This window comes from Stegodyphus dumicola, chromosome X1 (genome assembly GCF_044657685.1).
Source record: "Stegodyphus dumicola isolate Sdum_Otavi_A_Nest chromosome X1, ASM4465768v1".
In the NCBI taxonomy this organism is placed as follows: Eukaryota; Metazoa; Arthropoda; class Arachnida; order Araneae; family Eresidae; genus Stegodyphus; species Stegodyphus dumicola.
This window is the reverse complement of record NC_140780.1, coordinates 172,739,910-172,755,499: the sequence shown is the minus strand read 5'-3', so window position 1 is coordinate 172,755,499 and position 15,590 is coordinate 172,739,910. Positions and strand designations below refer to the sequence as shown.

The 15,590-nt window shown below is 30.4% G+C and overlaps 1 protein-coding gene across 2 annotated transcripts in view; it reads left to right on the top strand.

The window, feature by feature from the left end:
* LOC118200991 (kelch-like protein 5) overlaps window positions 1–15,590 on the top strand; it is a 139,688-nt gene that overhangs the window by 48,371 nt on the left and 75,727 nt on the right. For both annotated transcript variants that reach the window (XM_035372991.2, XM_085808297.1), the window contains exons 4-6: window positions 1,338–1,550; window positions 13,719–13,908; window positions 15,063–15,287. In XM_035372991.2, the coding sequence (XP_035228882.1) occupies window positions 1,338–1,550; window positions 13,719–13,908; window positions 15,063–15,287 (628 nt within the window). The remainder of the gene's footprint in view (window positions 1–1,337; window positions 1,551–13,718; window positions 13,909–15,062; window positions 15,288–15,590) is intronic.

Sequence of the window (15,590 nt, the reverse complement as noted above, 5' to 3'; positions counted from 1 at the left end):
AGCAGCCTCAAATGTAAAATAATCTTTATGCTTTAATAAATTAAATGATAATATTTCCCTATTTTATGTAGGAAATTCTCATAGGTATCAGTAATTAATCTCTTCATCAGTTAGCTACAAATTTATTAAGTGTTATTTTGCTCATCATTGAATTATTAATTGCCTGAATGAGCACCTTTTAATATGTGGTTACTCCCTAATCTTAGTTGGTAATGGTCATTGAAAAGTCAATAAATTTAATGGTGAATATCTCGGCCCATTATTTAGAACTTTATATATTTATGTATTAACGCATAATGAATATTTTAATAATTGGAATTTCCTTCTGAAGAGACCATATAAAATGTTAGATTTTTTGTTTATAGCACCGCTTGCTGAAGCTGCATTTTAACCATTAATTCATGTTTAATTGATTAATAAACATAGGGCTTTGTTTATTTATAAGCATAGTGGATTTTTGAAGTGCAGTACAAAAAGAGAAGCTTAATTGCTTTTCATAATTTATTAAAACATATAAAGACTTCTATTCAAGCTGCATCGTCAGTTTTGACTGGTTCCCAGTTTATCGCTGTTAGTATCAGGTTACTAATTAAAAGTTTTAAACACATAAAACTGTGTTATTGTAATCTATTTTAAGGTATTATTTGTGCATCATATTTTCAGATTATTTGCATCTGATCATTTGTTACTAATGTATCAATCCTGTGCTTGAACTGCATTTCAACCATCCATAATTCATTTTAATGGATTAATAAATATACACGTTTTTATATTTATTAGCCAGTATGGGTTTTTGAATCATAATACTATGGTGTGTGTGTGTAATTATGGCAAAGCCTCGAGGGCTATCTGCCTAAGGGGAGGGATGCCTTCGTGGAGGTCTTTCTAAGGGAAACTGGTGCGTATACAGGTTACACATGGGGAAAACCATGAAAACACCCATGCAGCCAACCCATTCGCGGGATTATAACCTCGGACCGAACTACCAGTGTTCAGCGGCTTTACCGCTCGGCCGCTGGTGGGCCATAATACTATGGACGTATAGAATGGTGCTAATGTTAGTTGTATAGGACATTAAATATTTTTACTGCATTCATGAAGAATTTTAATCGGACTTTGAACAATTATTTTTTTTTTTTAAATTTCAAGACTTCAAACATGCACCACTAACCATATTTACCAGCAGCAATGCGGGTGCAAAATGTTCCCTTTACTGCTTTCACTCCAGAGTTCCTCTCCCTAGTTCCTTTGGTGACAACTCAAAGGAAGGGCATTAAATCTAAGATGTGTCTCTTCTCTAAATCTTAATATCCTTCTAAATTTGACATTTATTACAGGATCATTTTATGGATGTCATTTCATGTGAAGAATATTTAACACTGTCAGCTGATGGTGTAAAGAAGTTATTAGGCAGTGATATGCTCAATGTTCCAAGTGAAGAAAAAGCATTTGAATCTCTTATGGCTTGGATAAATTACGATCTTCCAAACAGAAAAAAAGACTTACCTGGTCTTCTTGAACTGATAAGACTTCCTTTACTTTCCCCCCAGGTACTGTAATTTGTGTAACTTCAATATGTAAAAACTTTGATAGGATTTTGCATTTGAATTTTATCTTTTCACTTTATAAATCATGCTGAACAGAATTAAACAAAGTTATTTTTAGTTGTATGTAGTAGATGCCACTCGAATTACCTAGCAGTAGAAAATATAAAAATCTACACTCATTTAACTATTTTTGAATAAACTGAGCCTTTCTAGAAGAAAGGTTACTTAGTTTACTGTGGAATGATCGAAAAATTATTGTCACAGACCATCAGAATAAAGCAAATTTCTACAGGAAACACAAAATGGGGCAAGGAAAATGCTTCCAATAAAAACACTTGATGCCACAGTATTTAAGAATTTTTTATTACGGTATGCAGTTTAATGGTACATAAACATGATGCCACAGTATTTAAGAATTTTTTATTACGGTATGCAGTTTAATGGTACATAAACTGACTATATAAATATTGTTAAATAATCCTTGAAAAGCATAAAAATAACTGTGCATTGCCATTAATCTTCTGTTTACCATAAACAAAAACATTGCTCTTTCTGTTTTTAAATGTTTTCTTGTTTTGAATGCAGATTTAGTTTACATAATCAAATAAACTCATTCTCCAAATTACTTACAAAATACAGAAAAAAATATGAGCAGTGTTTTTCTGTGAACTGTAGGTTATTCCGCCTTTTTTTCTTTTATAGTATTTAAGATACAGAAGTTTCTCAGTTAAAAAGTTCATGAGTCAAGACACCAGAATTTCACCATTGGCTATTCAGGTCATTCAGGTTTAATGCCATCGCACTAACTGTGCAGTTCCACCTCAATTTTGATGGTGGGCACTTTGCGGAATGGTCCGAGAGTCTACCCCTCTTCTGCCACCAAATCATTCAAAAGGATTTTAAGCTCGCCAGTATTTGGAAATGTCCTCTTCTAACATAGCTAATGCACACTTACAAACATCTATACCTTCTCCAGGATTCAAACCCAGGGCCATCATTATGGCATCCAGGGTTACTAGAATTCAAAATTTCCATTTTTTGTAAACTTATAAATGATATTCCACAGTAAATTTGTACATATAAATGTCAAATAAATCTTACTGCATTAAATTTATTTTTCATTTCCATTTAAAACTGTGCCTAAGTATTTAAAAATGTTTGCCCTGATGTGCTTTGCAGTATTCATATAAACAAGTGACCACAACTTTAAACAAAAAAAATGCACCGTTACATGCAGTACATAGAGAAGCAAATATTACAAAGTGTCACTTAGTGAAATCAGAAATTATTCTGAAAGTTTAGCTGTATAGTCAGTATATAATAGTACTTATTTTTCACTATCATGGTATGTTTATATGGATGGACTAATTGTCAGTTAGATGTAAAGAACACGTATTTATATGCAAACCTAAATGAAAAAATATATATGACCCAACCAGAGGGATTTATTGAAGAGGAAAATAAAGTGTGTTTATTACACAAGGCCATTTACGGTCTACACCAAAGCGGCTGTGAATGGTTTTGTGAATTTGAAAGTACTTTAGAAAATTTACATTTTAAGAAAATACAATGGTGTAATTGTGTTTATAAGAGTTCAAATGTAATTCTCTTGTTATATGTAGATGATATTGTGATTTTTAGTAAAGATCAATATAGTATAGATAAAGTAATTTCACAGCTGAGTAAGTTTTTTGATCTTAAAGTATTAGGCAAAACTAAAACGTTACTTGGAATTGAATTCTTAGAGAATGAGAATGGGGTTTTTATACATCAGCAAAAATATATCGGAGAAATTTTTGAAAAATTTAAATATTTCCTGGTACCAATAACTTCACTTCTCATAGCTAAAGGTACTATTCTTACAAAATTAGATTGTCCATCTACAAGTGCAGAAATGCAGACATTACCCTTTAGAAATCTGTTGGGATGTTTAGTTTTTGTAGCTAACAGGACAAGGCCTGATATTACATATGCAGTGAATATCTTATCACAATTTCAGGAGAATCCTGGAATTAGCATCGGGAAGCATTGTTGAAATTGCTTGGTTATCTCAATAGTACTAAATTATATAAGTTAAACTTATCGAAGATTAAACATCTAAATTTATATTGTTATTCAGATGCTGATTATGCAAGTAATAGGGATGACTGCGTGTCCATGGGAGGCTTTAGATGCAGTACCGGAAATCTGGAAAACTGTTAAACGAAAGTGTGTAAGTTTATCAACCATGGAAGAGGAGTATATCGCCTTATCGGAGGCAGCGAAGGAATTAATGTAGATGAAAAAAGTGCTGCAAGATGAAATTTTAAAGTTTAATTTAAGAGAATGTAAACTATTTTGTGATGACAAGTCTGCCATTGATTTTTCTAGATCGCCAATAGAAAATCGCCGGACTAAGCACATAGACATGAAATATCACTTTATTACAAGACTAGTAAATGAGGGAGTGTTTGACCTTGAATTTATCACCAGTAAATTAAATACTGCGGAATTATTTACAAAAGCGCAACTGCTGTTAATTTAAGGAAGTTTTGTTTAGATGTTTTCAGTGTTTAAAGACAATAAGTGTTTTCGTAAACAGAATTGAACTATGAACTTCTGTAATTCTGTGTAAGTTTTGTTTTTGTATTTGCATGAGAAAAAGAGAGCCATTTGTTGGCTTTAGTTTTCCTTATGCAAATTTTGATCAGAGGTTAATTCGTGGTAAGCTAATGTGGTTGCCGCTGATTGGCCGATGACGTCAAGATCGACCGAGTATTATGTATATGTACACCGGTATCGCAGAATGTTTGTGTTATGAGTTAGCATTATGCTAGTTTTTTTCCCTTCAAATGGTTTTAAAAGTGAAAGCTACAGTGTTAGCTTATTTTAATTTAATTTATGGAATAAAGCATGAATTTTATTTAGATTAGTCTTAGCTTTATTTAAGGGAAGCAAAATATGCTTTGCCTATATCACCACTGCCAATAGTTTTGAGAAATTTATGGATTCACCATTATTATCTCTCGTTTGCAGTTTCTGATTTTACCAAACTTCGAAACAAACATATCTATCTGTTAGGCAAGTTACATATAAAGGCCTCTGTTCCTTGTTTATAAGGTAACTGGCCTTTGAGATCTGCTCTAATACATTCCATAATTTAAAAAAATGTATGATAATAATAATATAAAAAAAAATGCACTCGATCTTAAAATGAGAGCCTCCAACATTAGTAATATTAACTATTGGCTGCTTGAGTTTTAGTTCCATTTGCATCACCAGAATTATGTAAGAGTCATATGACATGGATTAATCTAGAAATGGTGCAGTGCAGAGAGAGGTTACTATTTTTAGAATTGAGACGGGAAATTTACGTTGCTAATTTAATCTTTTACATATTCATTATTTTTCTTACACACACACACATATATATATATATATATATATGTAATATATATATATATATATATATATATATTGTGTGTATATATATATATGTGCACACAACATACATAGTACAAAGTCCAAGATGCTGACTCATGAGGATTTGGGAATTTTTGGATTTTAGATAATGTAATTAGACATCTAGTAAGATGACACTTGGAAATTGTAAAATTGAAAATATGAAATAATGAATCTTTTATGACCTTAAGGGTATCACAATTTACAAAATAAATAAATAAAAATAAAAACGCAATATTTATTTGGTTGGCTTTATTTAACGTTTTTTCGACATAAGTTGTTAAAGTTCCCCCTCCCCCAATGGTCTGTCTGTAATTTTATAGATGGACATAATTTCTTGTTCAGTTACAAATTTCCAAGTCCTGTAATTTCTACATCAAGGATTCCCAATAAGTTGTGAATTGATAATATTTCATTCTCAATGAACTCTCTGCCACTTTCTTCATTATTGGTAGCAGTATTATTCGGATTTGGAACCATACCACAGATTTTGCCCTCTGTTAGTTGATTGATATTACTTCTTTACAAATTCCATTAACTGGAAAGTTGCACTTTTTTATTCTGATATCCAGAAGTCCTCCAAACTCACAGCATCATCATAAAGCTTTGCTAGCTTCTGCTATATGCTATTGGCAATGTATTGTGAGATAGGCGACTAAAGGCCCATTTCCATTACTGCGTTTCCAATGCAGCGGGTATGCATTTCTCCAATCAGCGAGCGAATTCACTTTGATTCACGGTGACGGACTGATGAAGTTCAATGACGTTCAACTTCTATCCATACATCTGCAGAAGAATTGGGCTCACATGAGAAGAAAGGAGCAATCAGGTGTTGTCAGCAAAAATGGTGGCAGAAGTAGCGAGAAGTCAAAAAGGGGAAGAATGTTTTGCTAAAAATAAATTATTTTTGAATTAATATTATAGCAATGCACACTGAAAAAGACAGCAATCAACTGAGTTTAGTTAAATGAAAGAAAAGAAAAATAAGATAACTTCAACTGCAGTACTAGTTTGCAAAGAGCATTGATTACTGTTATGAAAATCAGGTATAAAAAATATAATTTCAAGTCCATGAAATAGCAAAATTTGTCCTGTAATTATTTCCTAGTTCTGCATACACATTTACTTTTAATGAAAATTAATGTCTCACTATATCAAACTGCTATAATCAGAGAAGGCAATAAAATATGTTTTATCTTTTGAAACAGATTATAAACTAATAACATTATTTATATACTTTTAAATATTCTAATGCATTAAAAATTATGTTAAATTTGTAGTTTTCTATTTTTAAATATAAATTTTGGGCTAACATGTATTTGTTAGTGCATCTTTCACTTGGAATGTATTTTTAGCAGTCTGTCTAACTTCAGTCGGAATGCCACTTTAAAATTATGTTTTTGTAAGAAATGCCCTAGAAGCTGAAGAACAAAATCTGGTGAAATTTTTAGACAATAACACACAGAAATTGGGCCAAAAAATTTAGTTTTAAGAATTCATTTACTTTATAATGCATATAAGCCAAAACTGCTAACCACATTTGTATGATGATAGTGTAATAGCAAAGCTGGCAGTAGTGGGATTTAACTTTTGGGGTCGTGAGTTCGAATCCCATACTCTTTTTCCACCCTGTATACAACTTTCTTAGCTCCGTGTTCCAATTTGATCTATATTTCATTTTTATAATTTATTTCTATTATTATGTGCATTAAATATAATGTTTTATTTATGCTGATATTTATTTAAATTTTCTCTTCAAGAATTTCTTTTGAAAGTTATAATATAAGATGAAATTAAAGCATATTCCTTGCATATATATAAAAAGATTTTTTCTTTTTCATTTCACTTTTATGTGAATGTATATACATGTGCTGAGACATTGGGATGTTCTCCGCAAGAATTTCTTTTGAAAGTTATAATATAAGATGAATTTAAAGCGTATTCCTTGCATATATATAAAAAGTTTTTTTTTTTTTTCTCATATCACTTTTATGTAAATGTACACACATGTGCTGAGACACTGGGATGCTTCCAACTCTAAACTTTCACTACCAATTAACATGAGACAATATTAATGCCTTAAACATTTTTTAAAAAGGTTGCATAATAATTGCTTTTTAAAATTCAGTCCTCTCCAGCTGAAGCACAGGAATTAATTAATTAACACGTTCCCTGCCGCGTGGGGCGTATGCACCCCACGCTAAACTTTCCGTTTAAGCCATTTGGTATTATCATTGTAAAATGAAGAGTTTTTAAAAAATTCATTATGCAATTAATTATGGGCATCTTAATACTACTGCTGATGCTCTCCATTTAAAACTGATATACGTACGATAAAAAAAAAATTATATGTGAGGATGCAACTTGCTTGGCATAGTAATGTTCAGCCAGGTATTTGTTAAACTAATTCCTAAAAAAATAAATGTATTGGTTTGTTGTGTTATGCATGTTAAACTATACAACCTTTCCTTGATAATTATGATTTTTGCGCTATTTTAATTATTGTAAGGCATACGCCAGAAACAAAATAATACAAATGTAAAGCGTGGGGCACATACGCCCCACGTGGCCTGAATGGGAAGTCTTCAAAAAACGGTCTGGCAGGGAACATGTTAAATATTTCCATTTTTTTACCTGATATATGTATACGTAAATAAAGAGAAAAAAGCTTTTTTTATAACTTCTATAAAAAGAGATATGAATTTAAAATTTATAAATTAAAAATATTTTATGTATTATTATATATATTTTATGTATTTATGCATAAAATATAACTGTGCATAGTGCATTTTAAAACAACGAGATTTCTAATGAATTATCCAGCTATGACACTGAAGAAATGGATGCTAAAGTTTTATATATTATCTGTTTTTTCCCCAGATTTGGGCATATTTTAAAAATATACAATCTCGCATAGCAGTTACTGGTATAAAAGCATAGCAAATTTCCTGTAAATATTGTGAACCTTTCTTTACAGTTGCTCTGTATTTTTAAAGAATGAGCTATTTTTAAATGTGTTTTAACTTTTTTATTTGTTTTGCAGTAACAGTGCATTTTAATTTTAATTATATATTAGTTCATTTATATTTAAACAGGGTTCGTAGTGGTCCTTATAAGTGCTTATAAGTCCTTATATTTGAAAATAAAATATAAAAGCCCTTATAGGTGCTTACTTTTTCTCTAAAGCACTTAATTTTTTTGTTTTTAGTGCTTATTTTCTGCTTTTAGTGCCTTTTTTTTTAACAAACGTATGTTTTCTTTCCGTACCAAAGCCAAAACTAAATAAACAACTTTTCTTCCTTATATGGAATGTCAGATGGTGAAATAGCTTTTTGCCCCTTTCTCTGCATTAACATAACCTTTGGTGCATGTCGTTCTATTGGTAAAAAAAAAAAAAAAAAAATGCGAGAGCGGTAGAAAATTTACATTCTGTATTTTTCTGCTCCCATCCAATATTAAACATGTTTGAATTTCTATCAAGATTTTAATAATTTACATTCTCGTTCCGCATGGTCAGTTCATATTCGCATTTATTGTGATTGGTATGCTTATATTATGAGCATATGTATGACTATTTATAATAATATATTTGCAGTAACTGCTGAAGTATAGATAAACTCCAAAAATGGGTAAGTTTGTTTTAACACAGATTAGTTTTTTTACAGAATAATTTTCGGAATGACATAAAGTAATCGAATAGTCAAAATAATTTTTTTTTTTTCTTTTTTTTTGGCCAATGCATTGCACAGTACGAAGTTGGGGTTTCTACGCAAAATCTCGAATATTGAAACCGGTACAGTTTGCAGCAAAGCAAGTAACAGACTTTTTTTGGGGGGGTCAATTTTCAACCAGGTTTGAATAGGACTAAAAGTTCTGTGCTCTACCAACCCAAGCGAAGAATGATTATGTTTCGGAAATTTAACACAGTCTGTTCAAAATTAGAATGAAAAACACCCCAAATTGGTAATTCTCTTTATTAACCAATATCGCACCGTGTCCTGCTCATTGATAAATATGCCACATGGGCGCATGATGATGAAAACCGGACGAAGCAAAGGGGCGTTTTCCTTTATTTAGTTATTTATTCTCCGAAAACCAGCAGCTGTTGATTCCGATTGCGTAATATCACATGCAGAAGGATTAAGGCACACGTATTGCGCAATAGCATTTGCGATATTTCACAGAGATAAGAGTTTTACTATGCTTGCTAAGAAGATTATTTCTCAGTTCCATTGGGCTATTTTTTATATGATGCACATATCAAAATGTCAAAAGCATTATTTAGCTGGAAAATCTAAAGAACGGCTACACAATCTACCCCCTTTCCTCTTTTAGCAGTTATGCTTGACTATCTGGAATTTTTCAGATATTTGGTAATTTCCGAGTATGCCGGTTAATTAAGCTTTTACTGTTAAAGGATGACTGCAGGAAGCAATTTCCCATCTTCTGATTTCAGAAAAGTTCCTTGTTTTACTTAAATTACTTTGTTTGCAATATCTGTTAAAGGTAAACTGTTATACAATGAAAATTTAGAAAATGTTCAGAATTTTTATTCAAGTTAAATTATTTAAATATTAATATGAGTGGAAAAATAAATTGTATTTATTTTTAGGTGCCAAGCGAATATAATAAATATGGCTTATTATTATATATTTTCTTTATTTTGAACTGAAATTTCATCATTAAATCTTAAAATATAATTTAGTTCTGCATAGTTTTTTCCACTCTCATTGTAAACTAGTTCTGTAAATTGAACTGTTATTTAAAATTAAAAAAAGTTATTATTTTCCATGGTTGCGTAATGCTCATTGTCTCTTAATAAATGCTGAGTTTCTCATATCTTAAATTAAAAATCTAATTTTTCCTTTAAGGTTATGTAGTTCTGTATAATGTAGTTAGACAGGTGCTTATTTTTTTTTCTTAAAATGTGCTTACAAAGTGCTTATAGGTGCTTATTTTTTTTTAACTAAAATGTAGCTACGAACCCTGTTAAAGCTTCTAGAAACACAAAGAAATTTTTAAAAACTACTTCAGCTTCGATCCAATTTGAGATGTTCATAATATGCATTAGAACCTTACTTATCTAAAAATTGCTAATGTACTTTAGTTTGACAGCACATAAGCAGAAATAAAAATTTCTTATAACATTGAATTTAAGTTTCTTAAAAGTCCGAATTCCAAAAGCTAAATACAAAGACATCTGATGGTAATGAATGCAATAGACCACCAAACTTCTGTAAATGCAAATCTAACACAGTAGTGTACAGTCTTTCGTCTGAGTATGCATTTCTCCCAATGACGCTACGTGTTCGCAATGCACTAATATAAACGGGGCTTAAAGACATGTTGTTCTGCTAAAATTTATATTTCTGCTATGGTGCACTGAGGAAATTAACCCTGAATTTTATTAGTTTTGTTATTTATTACACATATGCCTATTTCCCACATATGCTTAACCCTCTGGCTGTCATTCCCCAATTTCCACAGGCAACTCAAATGTCGAAAAATTTGCTCATCCCGTGATTTTCGCAGGCATGTGTTTTTCTTCCTTTATTGGGGAGTGCATCCTGCCTTTTCATCGTTTAACCAGTGAAATAAATTATATACACTATTAGACGTTTAATTTAGGTTTTGACCAACAGATGTCATTAGTCATCCACTAAAATTGCGACATTTGAAGGTACTCTGTATGTACCGCTCTAACTTCACTATGTTTTCCGTCTTTTTCTAATTAGAACTGGCTGCTGGAAAATGTTCAGCGATTGACAGAGTAAAGTCATTTTAGTTTTGATAGTGATATAGAGTTTTTGGACTGCTCCTCAGATAGCAAAGCCTTGAACCCTGTTTCGAATTTTATGATACTAAGCTACATTTTTACGGTATTTTTTCCTCAGTGCATTATATTTTCTTAAGTTTTATAAATTTTACTTTTAATATTATGTAATAAATAACAATTAACTGTAATTTAATTGAAATTTATTTTTAAAAAATGTTTTGTTTGATAACATATGAAATTAATTTATTTTGGCAGCTTAGTTTCTGATGATAAAATTTACATAAAAAATCTTTTCTAGAAAGAAAAAATGCATATTTCAGTTCTCCAATATATATAGATTTAAAGTATGCCAAAAAAAAAAATTACAACACGCATCCCTCGATTTACATGGAGGATAGGTTCCGCACAAAACTGTGTAAATCGAAATCTTGGATTTTGCTATGTAAACCTGTGTAAAACAAAAAAAACACTAAATGTGCATAATTAAGTTATTTATTTACATAAAACAAAAGTAAAACATCTTAAAATAAATAAAGTTATACTTCATTCATAAAATAACAAATATATGTAGTTAATAGAAGTACATATTTATTTTACATTAGGAAAATATAAGATCATTCAAAAAAATTTTAAGCTTAACCACTGTCATCACAGGAAAAAGATGCCTTTTTTTCATCTGACAAAGTCGGGCCCACCAGCGGCCGAGCGGTAAAGTCGCTGAACACTGGTAGTTCGGTCCGAGGTTCGAATCCCGCGAACGGGCTGGCTGCATGGGCGTTTTCATGGTTTTCCCCATGTGTAACGTGTATACGAGCCAGTTTCCCTTAGAAAGTCCTCCACGAAGGCATCCCTCCCCTTAGGCAGATAGCCCTTGAGGCTTTGCCATAATCACACACACACACACACACACATCTGACAAAGTCACCGCTCAGTGATTCTTATGTGCTGTATAAATCTTTAAAGCCTTATTGGTAATAGCATTAGTATCAACTGGAATCCGTGTTTGATTTTGCTCTCCTATCCATATCGCTAATGCCTTTTCCATATTTTCCATTCTATCATTTCTTTCATATGAAATTGTGCTCTTACTGCTGCAAGTTCCAGCTGCTACACTTTTTCTAATAGTGTCTTCATTTTTTCTAATTGTCCTTATTGAAGGAATGAAATTTAGCAACATCTGTTACTGTTTCTCTATTACATAGACGATCTAATATTTTAATTTTTGTTTCTAAAGAAATAACTTTTTTTTATTTAATTTTTTTCAAATCTTTTGCATTAATTAAATATTTACGTAAATTATATTTATGGAAATACATATTTATGTAAAATTAATATAACATTTTACTTAAAATATTTATGTATATATATATTACGTAAATAGTTATGTAATACATATGTACATAAATATTTACTTAAAATATTTACGTGAATTATAAAAATGCCATAAAAATGTAACTATTGAAAACTTACCAGTAAACATTCAAATATGTAGATAAAAATGATGTAAGCTTTGCTGCTAAAATACTGATACTGCACTTGTTTACATGAACCAAAAAGCTTTACTATTGTGAAATACATATACATACTATGGGGATTCCCCTTTTACAACACAGGGAATCCCCATACTTGTTGTTGCCACTAGTGTTACCAACGGAATGAGATTCAAAAATAACTTCAGATGTATGTATTTGCGTATATTCAGCCGAATATACATTTTCACCAAGTTTTTGAAATTCGTTAATTTGTAAACCCTGTAAAAACGAGTACCATGTAAATCGAGGGATAAGTGTTACTGTTTTGCATTTAAAAATTTTTCTATTCAAGCTTAACAGAGTTATTTATTGTATTTTAAATGAAAGTATGGGCTCAATTAATACAAATTGCCAAGTACTGCTTACTAATTATTCTGGACTTTTAGTTTAAAAAACAGATATGAGAGAAATTTTATTAAGTATTATTTATATTATTTATTAAAATTTACTATAAGCAAAATGTAATCTTTGATATTTCAGTAGTTGCCCTATTTGTGTGCATTAGCAGTCGCCTGCTGTTTTTGACTGCACACATCTTTCTAAAAACTCCTCATTAAATATGTTATCTTCTAATATATGAATCATTCCGTTCATTATGTATAATCTACTGTAAAAATCAACTGTTAGCAATAACAGATCATAGTGTGTCAATCTTATGACTACATAAATATATGTAGCACAAAGAATTAAAGAATATGGGTATGTTTTAAGCTGTGAGATTAAATGTTTGTTGTTAATTCTGAATCCTTGATTAGCAGCCCTTAATCTTAATCCTAAACCTTTTTTTGGGGGGAGGCTACTGGAAGTACCACAGACAATTAGATTCAAACAAAAGTATTTTGTGCTTTAAGCCTGCTATACTGTTTTTTAAATCTTAATCATTAAGTGCAGGAATTTAATTAAAAGTTCAGCATTTAAAATTTCATTGTCTCTAGAGTTGTTATTGAAAATTATCAGACCTTGAGCAGTTGGTGACCAACATTTGTTACAGTATTTAAAGTCAATTGGAAATGTGTGTAAAATGTAATATATTTTCTATTAAATGAAAAGTAAAATTCGCATAAGTCGAGATTTAAAAAATGTTATTAAATGCTGTTGTATGCACACTGAACAACTATGTGTACATCCTATGGCTGATACCCACCATTTGGAGGACTGTTGGTCTCCATTATGTGCAGTAAACGTTTCTAAAAACAAATATACTGTTATCAATCGGGATGGTGAAACTTTTAAGGCATCACAGTTTTGTAACTTTGAACTCTAGTATATCGAAAGCTGTTATACATCTGACTAAATTCTTTTAACTTTAATTTGTTTCTTTAGGGAAGTTTAATATTGTTGATCACTTTCTTTTTAGTGTATTTATTTTAACTGCATTATATACTTAATATGGTAAAGTTCACACTTTTTCTCCTATTTTAGTTTTTAACAGACTTTATTGAAACTAATGCGTTTTTACAAGAAGACCCAGCTTGCTGTAGCTTGATAATGGAAGCCATGAAATATCATCTTTTACCAGAGCGACGTTCTTTACCTCATGCATCTAGAACTAGGCCAAGAAAATCTACTGTTGGCTCTTTATTTATTGTTGGCGGTATGGATGGTAATAAAGGTGTGTAGTTCTTGTAGCTGTTCTTGTTTTATTCTGTATCTCAGAAGTTGTTTATTAAATGTGCTCTTCTTTTGTTTGTGTGTGTGTGAGAGAGAGAGAGTAAGTGAGTGGGTGAGAGAGAGATTTAAAGAATTTTAGGCTTGTTATTCAAAAAATGTTATTTGTATTTTCTCTGCGGAATGCTAAAATTTATGAATTTTTTAATAAAAGTCCTTTTTTTAGTGCATGTGCATGTGTTCATTCATTTATTTACTAACTAATTTATTTATTTAAAGAATTTCAGGCTTGTTATTCAGAAACTATTATTTGTATTTTCTGTTTACAATGTTCAAATTTATATGCATGAAGTAGTCAACATTTATATTCAGAATCTGTTTGTCTCATTATTTTCTGCAGTTCATAAAATGTTGCTCATGTTAGTGTTAAAGTATGCAAATAAAATGCACTTATCAGATGGATGATTAAAATCAACATTTCTTGATTTTGCAATAAATACTGTTTGTTCAAATTTAGTTTCCTATATCTAATTAAATTAAGGTTGCTTGAGATAAAAGGAGGATTTATTTTATAAATTTTGAATGTATAAATTTTCTTAAGTAACTATTCAGTATATTTTACTTGTTGAGACTATTGTGAGAAATATGAAAAAAATCGAAATTAACATGGTATTTGCAGCTTAATTATTCATAAAAACCTATCAAACCTATTGTAGCCTTGTTGCTATAGCTACAAAATACTGATATTTGTGCCCTAATTTTAATTAATGGCTGTGAGAAAGACTAGTCATATGGATTTCATTGTTTCATGATTATTATGTAAAACAGAATTTCCATTATGAATTCATCCTAGCAGACATCACTTAGTAGGCACTCAAAGTATAGATTCATAACATAATTAATTAAACAATCAACTAGATGTGTGTAAAATTTGCTTTCCATGTTTAGTGTAGCATGTAATTTGAAGTAAACATTTTCTTAAAAAAATACTGTTGTTACTCTAAAATCACATGTATTTTTTATACCTCATTCCTGTAATAGTGTTCTGATAATTTAGATTTACCATAATGAATTAAAATTTTATATCTATTTGTAGCCTGTAGTTTTTTTTTTTTTATTATTATTATTTTTATTTTATTTATTTAATTTTTTTTTTAGGTTCTTGGTCAGTTGAAAAATATGATTTACGAAGCAATAAATGGTTCAAATTTGATTCTATGACTTCAAGAAGATTGCAGTTTGGTGCAGCTGTAATTGATAATAAGCTGTATATTGTTGGTGGCCGTGATGGTCTCAAGACATTGAATATAGTAGAGTGTTATGATTTTCAAACAATGACATGGACAGGTTTGCCCTCTATGTCCACTCACAGGCATGGATTAGGTAAGTAATAACTTACTTTGCCTTTTATCATTTTTATAAACACAAAAATTAAAATTTCAAAAAATAGTTTTTTCCCTTTAATATCAGTTTTTTCTGTATGTGAAATTTTTAAAATAATGATTTGAGATTGTAATTTATTTAAATTATTTTTTTTAGATTTTTATTTATTTAAGATGTTTGAAAATGAGTGACATATATTGTTGTGGCTTAAATTTTCTAACTTTCAAAAGTGCAAAAATTCCAAGTAGTTTCTAGAATAGAAAATATTATTAAAATGTCTGAACTGCAGAATAAGGATGCAGA